Source organism: Apostichopus japonicus, chromosome 5 (assembly GCF_037975245.1).
Source record: "Apostichopus japonicus isolate 1M-3 chromosome 5, ASM3797524v1, whole genome shotgun sequence".
Taxonomy (NCBI): domain Eukaryota; kingdom Metazoa; phylum Echinodermata; class Holothuroidea; order Aspidochirotida; family Stichopodidae; genus Apostichopus; species Apostichopus japonicus.
Genome location: NC_092565.1, coordinates 18,378,592 through 18,395,751, shown reverse-complemented (window position 1 = coordinate 18,395,751; position 17,160 = coordinate 18,378,592). Strand labels below are relative to the sequence as shown.

At 35.0% G+C, this 17,160-nt stretch overlaps 1 protein-coding gene across 5 annotated transcripts in view; it reads right to left on the bottom strand.

Annotated features, from left to right (window-relative positions):
• Nucleotides 1-17,160, bottom strand: part of LOC139967912 (inositol polyphosphate-5-phosphatase A-like) — an 85,540-nt gene that overhangs the window by 18,816 nt on the left and 49,564 nt on the right. For 2 of the 5 annotated variants that reach the window (XM_071972120.1, XM_071972122.1), the window contains exons 11-17: nucleotides 16,946-17,030; nucleotides 14,914-15,003; nucleotides 13,302-13,376; nucleotides 10,590-10,663; nucleotides 10,307-10,418; nucleotides 8,509-8,571; nucleotides 2,920-2,983 (exon numbers count right to left, since the gene is read on the bottom strand). In XM_071972120.1, coding sequence (XP_071828221.1) covers nucleotides 2,920-2,983; nucleotides 8,509-8,571; nucleotides 10,307-10,418; nucleotides 10,590-10,663; nucleotides 13,302-13,376; nucleotides 14,914-15,003; nucleotides 16,946-17,030 — 563 coding nt within the window. Of the gene's footprint in view, nucleotides 1-2,804; nucleotides 2,984-8,508; nucleotides 8,572-10,306; nucleotides 10,419-10,589; nucleotides 10,664-13,301; nucleotides 13,377-14,913; nucleotides 15,004-16,945; nucleotides 17,031-17,160 lie in introns of all 5 variants that reach the window. The other 3 variants (XM_071972121.1, XM_071972123.1, XR_011793182.1) reach the window with 2 other exon arrangements.

The following is a 17,160-nucleotide window of genomic DNA, read 5'->3' as shown; positions in this document are numbered from 1 at the left end:
ACTCATTAAACACAGACAGCAGGTAACACAAACATACAGACACACAGATTACGATTCCACCGGACCAAGCTGATACTCAATTTCAAAACTGCTATAAAATATGGAGTATTAAGATGATATGTATTTGACTAAGGATTTAGAGATCTAAAAGTAAGTTAACTCTCAAAACCTCCAAAAAATAGATCATTTGCAAATTTAAATTTGGAACAACTTCACAAAGAAGAGAAGAGGAGGGCACTTTTCTAAATTTTGCGCAAAACAAGATTTTTTTTCTTCTTTATTGGCGTAGCTTCCCTCAAAGATTCACAACAAATTTCAAAGGGATGCAGCTTAACCATGCAAGGAATAACATTTTTAAGCAAAGTTTTCATACTTTTCTGCCATAGTATAAACCACTCTTACCCAATCTTTTCCAATGTGCTACAACTTTTATTTCAAATTTTTAATGAAACCACCACACACACACCACTACAATATGAGATAGTCAGAAGAGGTGTTAGTAAAAGGCTGGGGTGTGGGGAATAAAGTCAAACTAATAACTAGCAAATATGCCTAATACATTAGAGATCGCCTTTTATATCTAATAATACAGAAACAGAATTATTCTATTTTTTATTGCTTTATGCTAATTTATTGCTTTTGCAACAATGCAATTCCTGACATTCAACAAAAGGGTATTTAAGGGGAGTTATGGCAGCATGCTGCTCAAACCTTGCATTGCGCAAAAAAACAAAATAAAACGGAAAGAAAGAGTTGAAAAGAATACAACCAGAGACAGATATAGATACTACCAACTATGCTATCTTACACAAATGTGTGGTCGGAGACATCTACTTTTATCGTTAAACCTGGCAAAAACCTATCGGGTACCAGCTGTCTGCATTGCATTTGGTTGCGAGTTGCAAGTAACTTTACCAAAGTTACTGGGTATGACATGGTTACAATTCAATCAGGGATACCCTCCTAGCTTTATATTTGAAATTAAATATTTAACTATCATGAGAAGCCAGTAATTAATAATTTATATTTAATTCTAAATATTTTATCAACCCTGCAACCACTCCTTTTTATGGTATGAGCCATGGGCAAAAGGTGGTTTTCTAAGCCTGACCCCAACTGACCTACTACAAGCACCATAATATTAGAGGTTCAAAATTAAATTGCCACAAAAGTATTTTTCTGAGCTTTCTACATTTAAAAGGTTTCAGGTTGATATATATTTACCTCAAGAAAAAGATCAATGGTTCACTTCCAAATATAAATACCTAACTTCTACAAGTGTTTTTTTTTATGTGTCGACACAAACATGTGAAGTCTGCTGTAGCTTGTTGAAGGATTGAAGGTAAGAATACTTTCTACCGTTGACCTCGACTAACCTTCCATAACCACCAACATCATAAGGTTCTGGCATGGCCACAAATTATGAGTTTTGAATAATATGCTTCTGCTACTTGGAATTAAAACACCCTACATGAGACATTTGTAATAATTAAAGCTTGGTTCATAAATTAAGAACAGTTCACACAGCAACAAAGCACGTTCTGATCATTTTAAATGAGACTACTTTTTCAATTTGAACAAAAGTTTGATTTTTTTTTTTTTTTTTTTTTTTTTTTGGCAGGCTAATTTTCATTTGGCAACTGAGAAAAGGTTAGTTAATATTTATTTCATGAAAAATTATAATTATTCTCTTTTTGCAAAATAATATTTAAAACATCTTTTTTTTGCATAATTTATTAAAGGAAAAACGCTGCAAACTAAAAAAAAAAAATCTCGTAGCAGCAAAACTTTAAGTACTGTAGTGAAAAATGATCGCAAATATCATTAAATGTTTGCAAACATTGATAGAACTTTAAAACAATTCCAGTTACTTCCAGTTACCTTCAGGATCCTCTTTAGATTTTACATTTTAATAAAACAATCTCTTCTGCCCCCCTCCCAACCCTTGTTATGGAGCACTGGAAGGTTATTACATACATGTTACAACTATCAACCCTTTCAAACAGTTTCTTGTTAAAATAGGAAATTTGAGCATTTTACAGCAATGTCAAAGTTCACAGCGTATTGCTGTGTCTCTACGGTTGTTTTAAAACTGAAAAAAAGAGTAGAAAACGTTTATTTTTAGTCTAAGTTATATGCTAATATTTATACCTTTGACTGTGAATACCAAGGTGAACATCCATTGACACATTTTCATACATAATCTATCAAATAAAACATGACATTGAACAAGGGTCACCAGAGATACTAGACAACATACTGGACACCCTTCCCACCCTCGCCGCCCCCCTCCCCCACAGCCCACAACTTTAAGTGGAATGCAACTGTTCCTACTGAAATGACACTTACACATAACAGATTACCTGAATTTGATATCAAAATGGTAATATTGAGCTTTCAATTGCATAATAAATTTATGTATTTCATTTTCGGTTGTTCAAACCAACAGACTTTTCCCCACCAAAAGACCTATGGAAATTCCTAGTCTGTGTAGAACAGGCTCCACTTCTGAATATAAAAAAAAAGTCTGCAGTGTCACTCCCCCTTTCCCCTCCTCAACCTCCCATAACTGTAAAAACAAACACTATTACCCACCCACCCCCCCCCCCCCAATGCCTCAATATGTCTTATTGGCTTGTTTAAAACATCAACACATTGAATATTTACTGATTTAAGGCCACACAATATACACAAAAAATAACCACAGGATGAGAGAAAAAAAAACAATTAAAACTGCAGGGTGTGCAAAATGGGCAAAATAAAAATAAAATAAGGCAGAAAAATGGCTGGCAACGTATACTCACATGTAGCGGTGCTAAATCAGTGCATAATTGTGATGTAGAAGGATGAGAGGCATGGGTTACATTAAGGCACAGGGAAAACAAGAGCGACCAGAGGGTGGTGTGTACTCTTGGTTACCTGAATTACTAGAAGACTGACCATTGGATGGAGCGACCTTCAGGTGAAAGTGGAGGAATACAGGCTGAGAGGAGAGAGAAAAAAATAGAGATAAAAGTCAAACCAAAATATCAATGGAAAAGAAATAGAGAAGGGAAGAGGGGGATAAAAAAATGTAAGTATTAACTGATAAAGTATCAAGTGTTTACCTAAACTCACGCCAAAAACATTATAATGTAGGGGGTAGGGGTGGGGGAGGAGGGAATGAGCAAGAAAGGTCAAAGGTCACAAGGAGTTGACTAAAACCGGCGAGAAAGTATGACAGTCTTGAGAAACATATCACGGATATCTGATATACGGACGCTTAGAAATCCAAACGCTTGTAAAGGTTTTGACGCTCATTTTGACGAGAGAGTGAAGTTACTGTAGCGCAACACTGATATTAAATAACGGTATGAGAACATAACAACATTTTAACTTAAGTCTGCCCTTCATACTTGTAGATAACACAAACGATGTCAGCGACACAGTTTCACGGTGATCCCTTTTTCACCGCAACCATGCGCAGATTTTCTCAAGACGGTTAAAAATACAATGATGAAAATTTGTATGAACCTACAGTAGTTACTATTACCTAGGCAGAAATCCGTGATCTGTTTCCTAATAATTCAGGATCATTCTACTTTCTGAATTACGATTTCATATCACGGACAAATAGATATGACGCTGAATCACGACCAGTATGAAAGGTGATAAAGATATTACAGTATCTCAATACAGCTGGCAGTCACAAAAACACAAGTGAACAACAGGAATGGACCAATGTTCTTTCCTCCTCACTATCTCTAAAAGATATATCCATTATATAAAAATAAACCTGGTCTGTCTACTTCACAGTATCAGGGATGAGCCTGGGGTAAAAAAAAAAATGACGGAACGTTGCAAAAATTGCGGTATAGGCTCCAGTTTGCGTATGCTACAGTGTGTTAGGATAATAGTTTTTGTCCCCGAGGTAGAAAGGAAATCACGGATATTCCGCGAATTTGCGGAAAAAGCTCATGCCTGCAGTATACATCCATCTGCCAGAACACCGTTTTTTTTTTTTTTTTTTTACACATTTTTGTTCAGCATCCAATGTTGCCGGTTAGAGCAAATCTTCTGTGTTCTTTTTCACCCATTATAGTTTTATTTTTCTCTTCATTTTTCCTTGCTATATTTGCTTTCCACTCCTCTGTTTTAATTTCATTCTAACGGTCGCACTTCCATAAAGATCTAGTTTATAGCTCTTCTTCATGTTTGTAAAAGCAATTGGCAATCATCTGTGCAATCTTTTAATTAGTCAATGGATTCGTTCTGATCAAAGTACCGTTTTACCAGTACTACTGAACAGCAGACAAAATTTTAACACAGAAACAAGGTTATAAATATTTAAAGGAACAGAAAAGAAACAAAGATTAACCATGGTACGGTTAAAGTTAAATAATCATAATTTAAAAAACGTTAAATTATGTGTCTGTTTTCCAAGAAATGGTACATATAGTCAGAGAATATGCTTATTAATATCTCAACTATTTTGTAGTTTATGGAAACTGTTCAGCATTTGGAGAGCAATTTCCCGTTCAAAACCATCTTCAGGAAATGAAATATTGATATTGTAAACAGCTTTTAATATGATTTGAATTTCAATGCTTCCTTTTTTACTTTGCAGATGAGGCGATATTTTTGTTTTGTTTTTCACTGTAAAAGACTGCAGCAATGATTAAAAATTGCCTTTGTTACGATCTTCTAAAGTCGCAGTGGTCGATAGCATGAAATTACTCTTTGTTGGATGGGTGCAGTATGATACACACGGAATGCATCCGAGAAAGACTGAATGCTTGGCTCCAGTTAATATCTTACAAACGACGATTGGACTAAATCAGATGTTGCTCAACTGAGATGTTAGCTCCCCCTCCCATCCCCACACTCCTCCCATCCCCACACCCCTCCCATCCCCATGCCCCTCCCATCCCCACGCCCCTCCCATCCCCACACCCCTCGGATCCCCACACCCTACGATCCCCACACCCCTCCCATCCCCAAACCCCTCCCCACACCCCTCCCATCCCCACACCATCCCCTGCCAAATCATAAAGAATACAATAAACTGTCTTCCAACAAAAAATTACAAAATGAAATCTATGCGCACAAAGGTTAGCAATAAACAGAAGCATCACAGAAAGAAAATAACAATGGAGACCTAATCCCAAACTACTCCCCCCTCAGGACCCCAAAAGCATAAAACCTCTACAGTTATTGGATATTTCCACGATATTTTAGAACCCTACAAGTTGCAAGAAGCTTCAAAATCTGGTACGCTAAAATATATATTCCCTAAATATTGAGAAGGGTTAAAATAAACAAGTAGGTAACTAAGTGAGGATATAATATTTCATAGGACTCGAGGATAACTCATCATTTTGCCATGGACAAACCCCAATCCTTTTCATGGTTGAGAAATCAAATCATTTTAATATTTGAATATTGTTCTCCTTGCATTTGTTATTGACTTAGATCTCCCTCCTCGCCCACAACTTTACAATTTAAAAGCTCCTCTGAAGTTAGAGAGTATAATTTGAACTGCAATCTGTTTCCAGGCAGTGTACTGGCAAGAAATATGGATTTCTACAGATATGGATTGATATAGTCTTCCTTTCATTTATATAATTTATTTTGTAAACACCATTTATTCCATTGAATCTTAAATTTACATGTGAAAGAACGTAAGCCACTCGTTAGCTTCATCATCATTCTTCAGCAATCCGTTCTTCCACGATAGTCCATGTGATTATTTCTTCGCAGCGGGATTATTATAACTCGCTGTAGTAAGGTCTGCCCAACACCCAATAATATTAACTTCTTTAGCAGGCTAACAACACAGCTAGCATTAGTCACTCAAACAAAAAAACAACAATGTCCCACCACATCACTCTGGTTTTACAATAGCTTCATTGGTTACCAGTCTCATATCAAACTACTGCCTTTTAGAAAGCGTGGTGGCCAATTGGCTAAGGCGTCTGACTCGTGATCCAAGGATTGCTGGTTCGATTCCTGCCTAGTTCATTACGTTGTGTCCTTGGGCAAGATGCTTTATCTCACTTGCCTCTCTCCACCCAGGGGTTATATGGGTACCTGTGAGGTAACATGTCATTGGGCGCAGTATATAACTGCTGCCGACTGGAGGGACTGTCACTGGGACAGGTTATCATTGACCAGGGGTAATATAACGTCTGTAAAGCGCTTTGAGACCTATCGCTGGTATAAAGCGCTATATAAAAAGCAAATATTATTATTATTATATTATTTTAAACTTCTGCTTATTACCCTAAAAAGCTCGCAATTGTTCTTGCTTCACTTTATCAATGCAATAAAATCATGCCATTCTTCATGCCGGTCCTTTTGTTCATCTCGAATGAATTTCTTCTTTACGAAACTAAAATGGAAGCTTGCCTGATATGGACATTGGTACATCTTGAGATGCAGCTCCTGAGCCTGCCCTCTGACATCAAAGCAGTTCCAAATGTCATCACTTCGAAAGGAGACTTAAAACTTACCTGTTCTCAAGAGCATTTTTTATTTGAAAATCTCCAAAATCACCACTAACCATTGCTTGCACTTATAAATTCCCTCGATTGATCGATTTATTGATTAAAAAAAACTGGCATAACAGTTACAGGTTAAGAAGAAAGTCATTTGAAAAGAACAAGTGTGCCAAATTGATTGACTGATTAGCAAGAAAGATTTGAAGTTTAACATAAATAAAAAAAAATTGAAAAAAAGAAAGAAAGAAGACGTGATGAAAGGGTACATAGAATAACTGAAGCTGGGCCAACGTAACTAGTTTCCCAAAAAAGACACTGATTTGATTTAAAAAAAAAAAAACATGCAAAAGATTACATTTCAGTCTCTACAAAAATAATGTGACATGACTACACAAATACACCCTGTTTATAATTTCATTTTTTGCTTTTAAACAACATGAACTGGATTTTTTTACAGCTAAGGTACTGAGGTCAGGCTTGTTAAAATTTTTACCCTTTTTAAATCCAAACTTAAGACTCATTTATACTGCAAAGCTTATAATATCTGAATTCATTTTATGTATTATTATTTCGTAAATTGTTTTCTTGCTATATATTTGTTTGTTTATCATGTAATTATTATATTCTTTTATCCACTATTTTTATTAACTTAATTTAATTTAACTTGATTTTTTTTGTTGTTAATTCTTTCTTATTATTGTTTTATTCTTCATCATGTAAAGCGCATATGAATATATATATGTTACAGTATTTGCGCTATATAAGGAACCATGATAATAATAATAATATTATATCAAAATTATAAAAGAATTATTACCATTAAAATTTACGATTACAACCAAATACCTCAATAAAATTTGTCTCTTTTGACATTTCAGGACTTAGCATTTTAGGCTGCACCAACAGAAATTTGCATAATAAAAATTTAACCATTTACAATTTAAACAACAGTGTTCTAAACTGCATTTTAAACAACATGAACTGGATTTTTACAGCTCAGTTTATAAGTTCAGAGAAACTGACACAGATGCTTGTTCAGTTTCTGCAAAGCATGGTTAGTGCAATGAATAAGGTACTGAGGTCAGGCTTGTTAGTAGCTGTATTATTTCAAAATTATAAAAGAATTATTACCATTAAAGTTTATGATTACAACCAAATACCTCAATAAAATTTTGTCTCTTCTAACATTTCAGGACTTAGCATTTTGTGCTGCACCAAGGGAAATTTGCATAATAACAATTAAACAATTTACCATTTAAACAACAGTGTCCAAACTTGCATTATTTTGATATCCATATCTATAATTCAATCAAGAAACACGTTTGCATAAAATTAGGTTTTCTTTCGGGGTACGAGTGACTAATGTTTAATGTTGATGCAGCAAAAGTACATGGTTGTCAAATTTATGGAATTGAATTTGTTCACTTATCCGACGATTAATACCCATCATTCTTGTCAAATGCCAAGATGGTTTCTTACTTTTAGCAATTGGAATAATTACATCTTGCCTTCATAGAAGAAAAAATAGCAGCAAAGTAGAGCCTATACATCAAAAGAGGCTTCAAAACTACAAAATCTTTCGCTTTATTTAATCATATTTTAAGATTTCATTTTGCCCCCTGAGCACTTCTACTGTGCAAGCAGCATTCTAGCTATAATGGTGAAAGTTTGCATATTATTATAATATAATTTTATATTATTATTTTACATAATTTTACATATTTTACATATTTAACATATTATTTTAGAATTGCCTTTGATGTTTGAACTGTACAGTATTTTGTATCACCATAGCTTTGTTGTATTTTTCTATCCTTTTATAAGTTTTATAGTATATACCTTTTAGGTGATAGTTTTGTACTATTTGCTTTTGATTGTTTCCTGTATTTTAAATGTTTCCTGTATATTAATTGTTTCAATTCCTGTAAAGCGCTTCGAGCAGCGTGGCTGATGAACGCGCTATATAAGTACTATTTTATTATTAATATATTATTATAAACAATGAAATGATGAATAATTTCTGATGTACCTTATGATCTCCCATACAAACATCTTCACCGATGACATCATAGGTTGGTACCTTCGTGGGGTCCTGTTGTAAAAGCAAAAGGAGAGAGCAATTGGATAAATATTCATTCAATTGATCAAGTTAACACAAATTCAATTCGTCCAACACGCACAAAATTACATAACGTTTCTGTTCAGTGCAGTATTGTTAAAAGTCAACAAATAAAGATAACCCTTGAACTCACTATTTGCAACAACTGCGATTTACTTGTGGTCTACAGTGATGATGTTATGCAATCCATTCCCTATGCAAAATAGTCCGAAAAGCCTAAAATTGGAATACAACATTGACTCAATCTCTTTCTTTTTGCAATCTACTATTTTGGTTTTTTCCCCTCTTTGTTGTTTATTACTTTTATATGTAATATACAAGGAAATGCTTAACTATCTTAATGATCTTCACATGAATGAAGTTCACTTTCTGTCCATCACATTCTTTTATGCGTACCAATACTGAACTGCTGGGACGATTGAACGGTTCACAGATCACAAGCCATGCCTGTTTTCTACTTGTCAGTGTGCAAATACAACACAATTTATAGATTCCGGAATGAAACTTCAGCAATAATGGATGTACTGAAAGGCTCTTTAAAATGTTAATGACACACAGACAAATCCTTCGTTAGGCAACCATGGACGTGTACACCGGGCCCACTGACTAGTTGTGCCTAATAGTGATACAAGTGGGCACCTAGAGGGCAAGGTTGTCTGGTGTAGCCTAGGCTGTTAGTTGCATTGCATTCCTCCAACACAATACTGTCAAATAATTCTCCAGTGATTTGAGTATTTACTCACTAGATGAAGGCTCTGAAATAATTGCTTATGAATACTACATTACATGATATGCTTAAGCTAACTTAATCCTGGGGAGAGAAATGCATGACTGCTAGCCTATTGAAATTATAGAGTTGTCAATCATAGCAAAATTAAAATTGCCTTGGCGACATCAAAACCTGATTAATAAGGCTATTATCTACTTTTGACTTGATAACATGACTGTCTGTTTGCTAGAATTAGATTTATTTAAGTAACCTATAGGTTCGTGTACAGAATTAAGCTAGGCTACACACTATAAGCATGAGTTTATGCTTATTGCTGTTATGTCTACAGTATATTAGGCTTATGTTTAATACTCCTCACATTAGACAAGAAGTCACTAATGTGACTGGTAATAACATGCCTATATCAGTGAGACCTTTTGATCTACCTACTTGGACTTGGTATTTCAACCGTGACCAGTTTTTTCTTAGCTTTTTGTTTTCTGACACTTGAGTCAAGTACTCAAACCACCAGATTCACTTTTGTGATCAACAACAGATGCTCAACAGCAAACGCACTATATGTGTGTTTCTGTGAAGGTGAGGCTCAAAGAGATGGCGCTATTCCAAACTATAAGAAACAGCCAATTTTGTTTTGTTTTTTTTATAAATTTTTATTTCTATTTTTTGTATCTAATGATTTATATTGCCCCAGATACTCATTGAATTGGTAGCTGTTAAAATGTTGGGGGCAGAACAAAAAAAATCACTGACTTCCGCGAATTCACGGAGAAGGCTCATGCTTGTAATTTTCATTAATAATTTATATTGCCCCAGATACTCATTGAATTGGTAGCTGTGAAAATGTTGGGGGCAGAAATAAAAAAGTCACTGACTTCCACGAATTCACAAAGAAGTCTCATGCCTGTTATTTTCATTAAGTACTCAAATGAAATTCTGTGCAGCACTTTGGCTACTCTATATTACAACCTGACATTTTACCTCAGACAAAATTGTCTTGGCTGGCAGTGAGAGGAATATCCTGTCGCACCAGGCTGGCACTCTCGTCTTCATGTATTTACTGCCATTCTCGATCGCTTCGCTGTACGGGTAACTACGGTAACAAGATGGAGGGAACAGAGAAACATTGTCTTCATGCAATTTTAGGATGGTCAATACAGTAATATGATATGGTATGATAAAATATAATAAGATATCAATTTTTGCTAACATCAGTATAGGAAGAAACAAAAGTCAGATGACCCAAATAAAGATTTCAGCTTACCTTGGAGGAAAATGCCTCTCAAATTCAAAAAGCTTTTTCCTAAAACACTCCAGTTCTTTGTCATATTGCATTAACTGTTGATACAGAGAAGAGAGAGAGAGAACTGAATGAATGTATCAGCTAGCTAGGGTGATCAGGGATGTGCTCAGGATTAGGGTTTGTGTGGGAGTGTGATCCACATCTTGGGGAGGGGTCTAAGGGGTGGGGGTGATGCAAACATAACATTTGCTTTAGAAATCTAAAGCCTCACAGAATGCAAAAAAAAGAGGACATTTTGGATTTTTGGGATCCAATTTTGTCATTTCTCAACTCTGATGTTGAAAACAGAGTTCAGAGGCGAAGAATGAGTTGAATGCACCAAAAAACTTTGGGGGGGGAGGGGGTAGGGGAGGGGACAGTGCACTAGCATTGGTCTATTAAAATTTAGTACAACGAAATCACCAAACGTGTAAAGAATTGTTTCTAATGCAGTCAAGCTGTTACAGTTTCATGTTTTGTGTCTTTGTAGGTCATCCTTAACTTAGAAGTCAAGATGTTTGAGCCATTAGGATGCAACGAAACCCCGCCGACATTCTGTGATTCAACTTAAACTGTAACACGGAAAAGCTGGCTACATTAAAGTACTGCTACTTAGAGTGGGGTGTATATTGACCCAGTGGAAGAAGAAGGGTGTGGAAAACTGTACCTGGGATCATTTGTATTGATCATGTATGGCAAATGTGAATGTGTGGCAAACATGTGTGGCAAACATGAACGTGTGGCAAATGTGCCTCTTTGGAAACAACTTACAACGTATAAACATACACATGTGGGACATCATGCAAACACATTTGCATATATACCAAACATGCCATCACGACCACAATGGTACTTGATACCGTTAGCATAGGAACCAAGAATATACCCTTGTACTGTACATTTAGAGATATTTGTTCAGTTTGTGTGTAGAGGTTTTTTCTACCAGCAACTCCTCCACGCTTGTTACAGATGTGAGCACTCTTTTATGCTGCGATGAAACTTTGATTTTCATTTCGTGGTTTTGCATGGTTATTGGATACTTAGGTTTAACAATATGCATACTACTATCAAATACTTAACGACCAAAGTTATTCAAACTGGATTTAGAGCTTGCTAGACCGGCATTGCTATTAAAGCAGCCGAGTGAATAAAAATTGGAGTTATAAATTATTTGTGCACGACTTACCTTGAGGAATTGAATCTATTTTATTAAGTACTCCATCATCAAGTATTAACAATGACATTTTATAACTTTTTCCATACTTTCACTTTCTTATACCTTTAACCGCCTTTTTACCATGTCTATTTGTATCTCCTGTTCTTTTAGGTGATTTTAGTGTTTTTATTCGTTGTTTGATATATTTCAGTTTTGTAGTTTTGCATTTTTCTGTTTCACCTTTTACTGTAAAGCGCTTAGTGGCCTTTGTGATGTTAGGCGCTATATAAATGCTTTTTATTATTATTATTATTATTATTATTATTATCAACAGGCTTACTTTGCTTTAATTCTACTCATATTTCGGGTATCGATATGTAGACCTAATCCGTAAAATTATTGATCAAATGACACAAAAGAGTGCTTCAAGGAATTGAGTAAAGTCACTCCATTGTGGTTCAATATGTCTACAGTCATTGCACATCCACGATACAACTCCTAGGACCAAAGATGATAACAGGACAATTGATAAGTCAATTGGGAGTCAATGGGAGAGGGGGGGTAGGGGGGTGTCTTCAGCCACGCCCTATTTTACCATAGGGTGCTGTCATATCGGTGCTCTCTAGTGTCTTCAAACTTGACATGCAAGACTGCTTACAGTAAAACTGTATCCAAGTCTTCGGAATGGAACACACTAGACTCGTAATGACTACTGAAGACGAGATCTTTGAAACATATTTTCACAACTAACTCATGGTGTTAGATAGATTACAGCGCTTAGTAAAATCTTTGGAGATCTGTTAGCAGTACAAGTCATGCGTAATTAGGACCCAGAGCGGTAGATACTGCTCTGTTTAAGGACCCATATGACAAACGCCCACTGCATAAAATATCCCCATTATGGGAGAAAGTGCAGATTAGCTCCATAAAATTATCATCAAAACATACCAAAGAGACAGAGAAGAAAAAAAAAATTAAAATGCTTCTCATCTGCTGGAAATATCCCGTGTAGGTAATTATATAAGGTTAGACGACTTTATATATTAAAATAACTGTCCCATCCTAGTAGGATCTTCTTCATATGGAAACTTAAGTCGAACACGTAGAAAACTATGGACACTGTTTGAAAATGCTAAGATTGTAACATCAGGCCTTCTAATATTTACAAACGAAACAGGAAGAGACAGATTGTTTGCTGTGCAAATTTGAGAGAGACCAATTGTTATAGATTCAATGATATCTGGCTGGTTGGGGACCTACAGAGCTTGTGCAAAATAACTTGGTAACACTACCGTGAGCAAACACGAATTGAACTCATTTACATGCTTTTGCTCAAAATGTAATGTGATACTTTTCATGGAAATGTCAATATAATAGAGAATGTAATAGATTGAGTAATGAAATTGGGTTAAACTCCAATGAAGTCACTCTTTTAAAGAAATTTCTAGGAATTGTGTACTCTGCAAGTTTGTCTTAATCCTAAAATTCAAACTGGCGATGTATATATCAAAATGTGAGCGAATCCATGATGAACTTACCCATAATGCATCATTGCAGTTGAACTTCTCCTCATCTAACGGCTCAAACTTCTTGACTTCTAAGTTTAGGATGACCTGCAAAGAAAGACACAAAACAAGGAAAACTGTAATACCGGCTTGACCGAATTTACAAACAAGTTTTTACACCTTTAGCGATTTTGTTGTACTCAATTTGAATAGAACAATGCTAGTGCACTGTTTCCAATGATAGTGCACTAACCCCTCCTACCAAGAATTTTTATTATAACCTGTGCTGTTTCTAGTTTTATATTTAAATAACCTCCTCAATTTTTTTTTCTCCTTTAAAGATAAAACTTCTGAACTCTGCCATTAGTTTTTCCAGTAAATATAAACTTTTGCATTTCAGGGAAAGGTCTTGCATTCCTTCCATACTTTTTCCAGTTCATATGTTTTACTAACATTTTAAAACCGTTAATTACGTTTACCATTTAATTACGTTTTAAAACCGTTCCATTTATACCCCAAGCTGCTGTCTTTTCTGATTTTCATGTACAGCACTCAGTGCTCTGTAGTATAAATCAGTCCTGATCACAGCCTATTTAAATCTATGGTAAAACAATAACAACTATACAATATGATAACAACTATACAATAACATTAAACTTAATACTTTCAAGGTCACATAATTACTTCACCAGGCGGTGAGATATCTAATTAAAAACAATGTGACAATGATGAAGCCTATCTGTGTTACTGCTCTCTACATCATCACATGATTCAATGTAGCAGGGAGCACAGACATTAAATCACTTGCCATGCTGATGGAAAAAAGAACCCAGCTCTGTGAACATTATCGCACTATTAAAATGGGGACTGCATAAAGAGGAGAAAAGACGATTGATTGCGCAGGGAATGTATACAATAGAAACATTGCTGTATTAGCTTCATTGCTCGTTTCATTGCTCATTAAACTCAGATGTCAGATATTCTTGTTCATTTTATTTTTGCAGTGGGGGGGGGGGGGGAGGGGACAAAAGTGTAAAATGCAATTGCATTTTACACAGGCGTGCACAGCTACAAAACAAATTTGACTTTTTTATGGTACGTTTGTCTTCTGCTTTTTATTGAGGCTCATTAGAAACAATTGCAAAGTAATTCTGATGAAGTGACTGGTATCAGACCAGAACGATCTTTAGCTTCAAAGAGTTTGGTTGAAGAAACAATTGTTACAAATGTCACAAGGATTACTCAAATTGAGAAATCAAAATGGTCATGCAACAGTTCCCTCTCCTATGATTAATTTTTTCACCAGTGAGCAAAAAGGAGTTAAAGACAATCAGCTCTCGACATATCTGGGTCACAATTTTTCGGTGGTAGCAAAACAATCGTTACTGCCCCCAAATATGCTAAAAAGTCTACTTATGGTCACTGATGTTCAAACTTTAACAGACATTTTGCTGCGATCCTCGGAGAAAGAAAAGTTAATCAGCTGTGAATTTGGACTAATGACTTGCGTTTTACATACTCGTTATATCACGAGACAACACAGAATTCTCTTTCCTGTTCCTTTTGCATGCACGTCACATTTTCTGCGATAAGTTCATAAATTCTCTGTCGGTAGATTTCGACACTAACTTGACCGTGCACTTACTTGGCTTTCTCCGCCATTTTCTGTGTAGACTACTCTCGTTATTGCACCATCCACTCTTGTGTATTCCGGTTTAGCCTTGCCTACCAGGGTCTGAAAGGTTACGAAATCAAACATACACAAATATGTTTTAACAACAAAATCAATAATAATCAACATTTTTCAATGCAATTCCTGCTGTTCTGAAATAGCAAATACGACTAGAACCTGTCGGTAAAGTTTCCTGTGATTGTCATTTACCGTAATTAGTATGTACACTAACACAGATCCATACTGATACGATGCACGCACACAGCATGTTGTAGCTCGCACGATTGAATTAACCCAGGGATATCTTGATGTTATCAGTCATTAGCTAGGGTTTCCATGACGATGATTCATTTATAGCTTTTTACTTGGTCTTGAATGTAGTGAACTTATAGTCCGCAGTAAATGAATGATGAAATTACAAATGACTATCAAAGAAGAAATTAATAGGGCACTAGTTATTCTTTAATAGGGCAAGAGGTACTTAACTAAATTCAAAGTCAGATGACCTGAAGTTTATAAATCTATTTGTAACAAAGAAACTGTTCATACACTGAGTATTTATTGTGAAAGAGGAGGAGGGGGCTGTTTACCTCTGTCGGTGACTCCCATAGAGATTCTTGTACCAAATAATCCATCCACGCAGTGAATTTTGGGGTATTGTTACAAAATCCACATGGCCACTTAGTATTTACTATGTCAATTCCTGGCAGATATTTTATCTGTTTTTTGTTCTTTTTGGAACTGAGGATGGTGGAATTTCAATAATGCAGTGACTTTAAAAATAAAAAACAAATTCTTGTCAAAATCCCACCTTTTTTTGTCTTTTGTTTTTGTAGTTATCATCCTCTTTCTGTTGAGTTCTTTCATAAGAAATTACGAAACTATTTCCAGGAAATAAAATTTCTCGTTTATCGACACAAGCTCATTAAGTAGTCACTTACCATCGTTTTACAATCGTTTGGTAAAATAAACAAACCCCAAAAAACTGAAGAAGTTGTCTTTTGTTTGATCGATTGAAATCTTATGTTCCTATAATACTGGGTAATTTTGCAGTTAATGTTAGCAAAACTCAAGAGGCTGCTTAAAGGGTGACTTAAGGCACAAATTTAAGTTTGATACTTTGTAGAATGTTTAAAGTCACTACCATCAGTCCAGGTTGCATTCCTATATAAACATTTTTACAATTTTGAGAAATGCTCCTTTAAACAGCTGAGGCTCATCAATCAAAGTGACTGGAATACTAAGTCTGCGTTAAAGACCATTAGCTCAGTTACTCAGATGCAACACAAGAAACTGGAAGGGACGAGATCAGATTTTAAGGCCACAAATGCCATGTTGACAATGTGTTTACATATATTTCAAGGACTAAATGGTGTTGGAATTTCATTCAAGGGTGTTCGGTTGTCTATATATAAATTTAAAAAAAATATGGATTTTTCTTTACTCATAGCTAAAAACAATGAATTAACATGAACATTTAGATCTATATTATTTTTAATATTATTCCTTCGTTTATATATATATATATATATATCTTTTTTATATTAATATTTAAGCTGTGTCAATTGTATTCTTCATGTTCATATTTTAAGGTGTTTGTCATTTTGTTGTCATTGTAAAGCGCTCTTGAACATACTTAAGCATGAAAAGAGCGCTATATAAATTTGGAAAATAAAATAATAATCATATAATAATAATAATAAAATAAAAATAAATAAATAATATTAATAATAAAATAATAATAATAATAAAAATAATAGTAATAATAGATCTGCACTGAGAGGCGGATATCATCATTAATTTAGCCTTAAAGGAGCATTCCAGAGAACTAAAACGTATTTTGAAGCTGAGAATCATAAAAAATGGAATAGCTGTTAGAAACTTGACTGGCACTGCAAGTTTTCTTTTTTCTTGGATTCATGAAGACTTTATCATCCTTTTAAGAGTGAGGTAATTAGGCCAGGCACTAAATAAGACATAGACAACAAAACATTTGAATACTTACATTAATTAAAGAGTGTGCATCTAACCTAAAGTTAAAATCCCCAAAGATGAAAAATGGAGCCTTTTCATGTTTATCTTTTGAAAAACTGGAAAGAGAGAAAAGAAAGTGAAAATATCGGTAAATATCAATATACTTTTCGTAGACTAAAAAAGATCCTGCTTGGAAAGGAAACATAAAACCGAAATAGATACTTTGCAATGTGAACCCGGATGAGA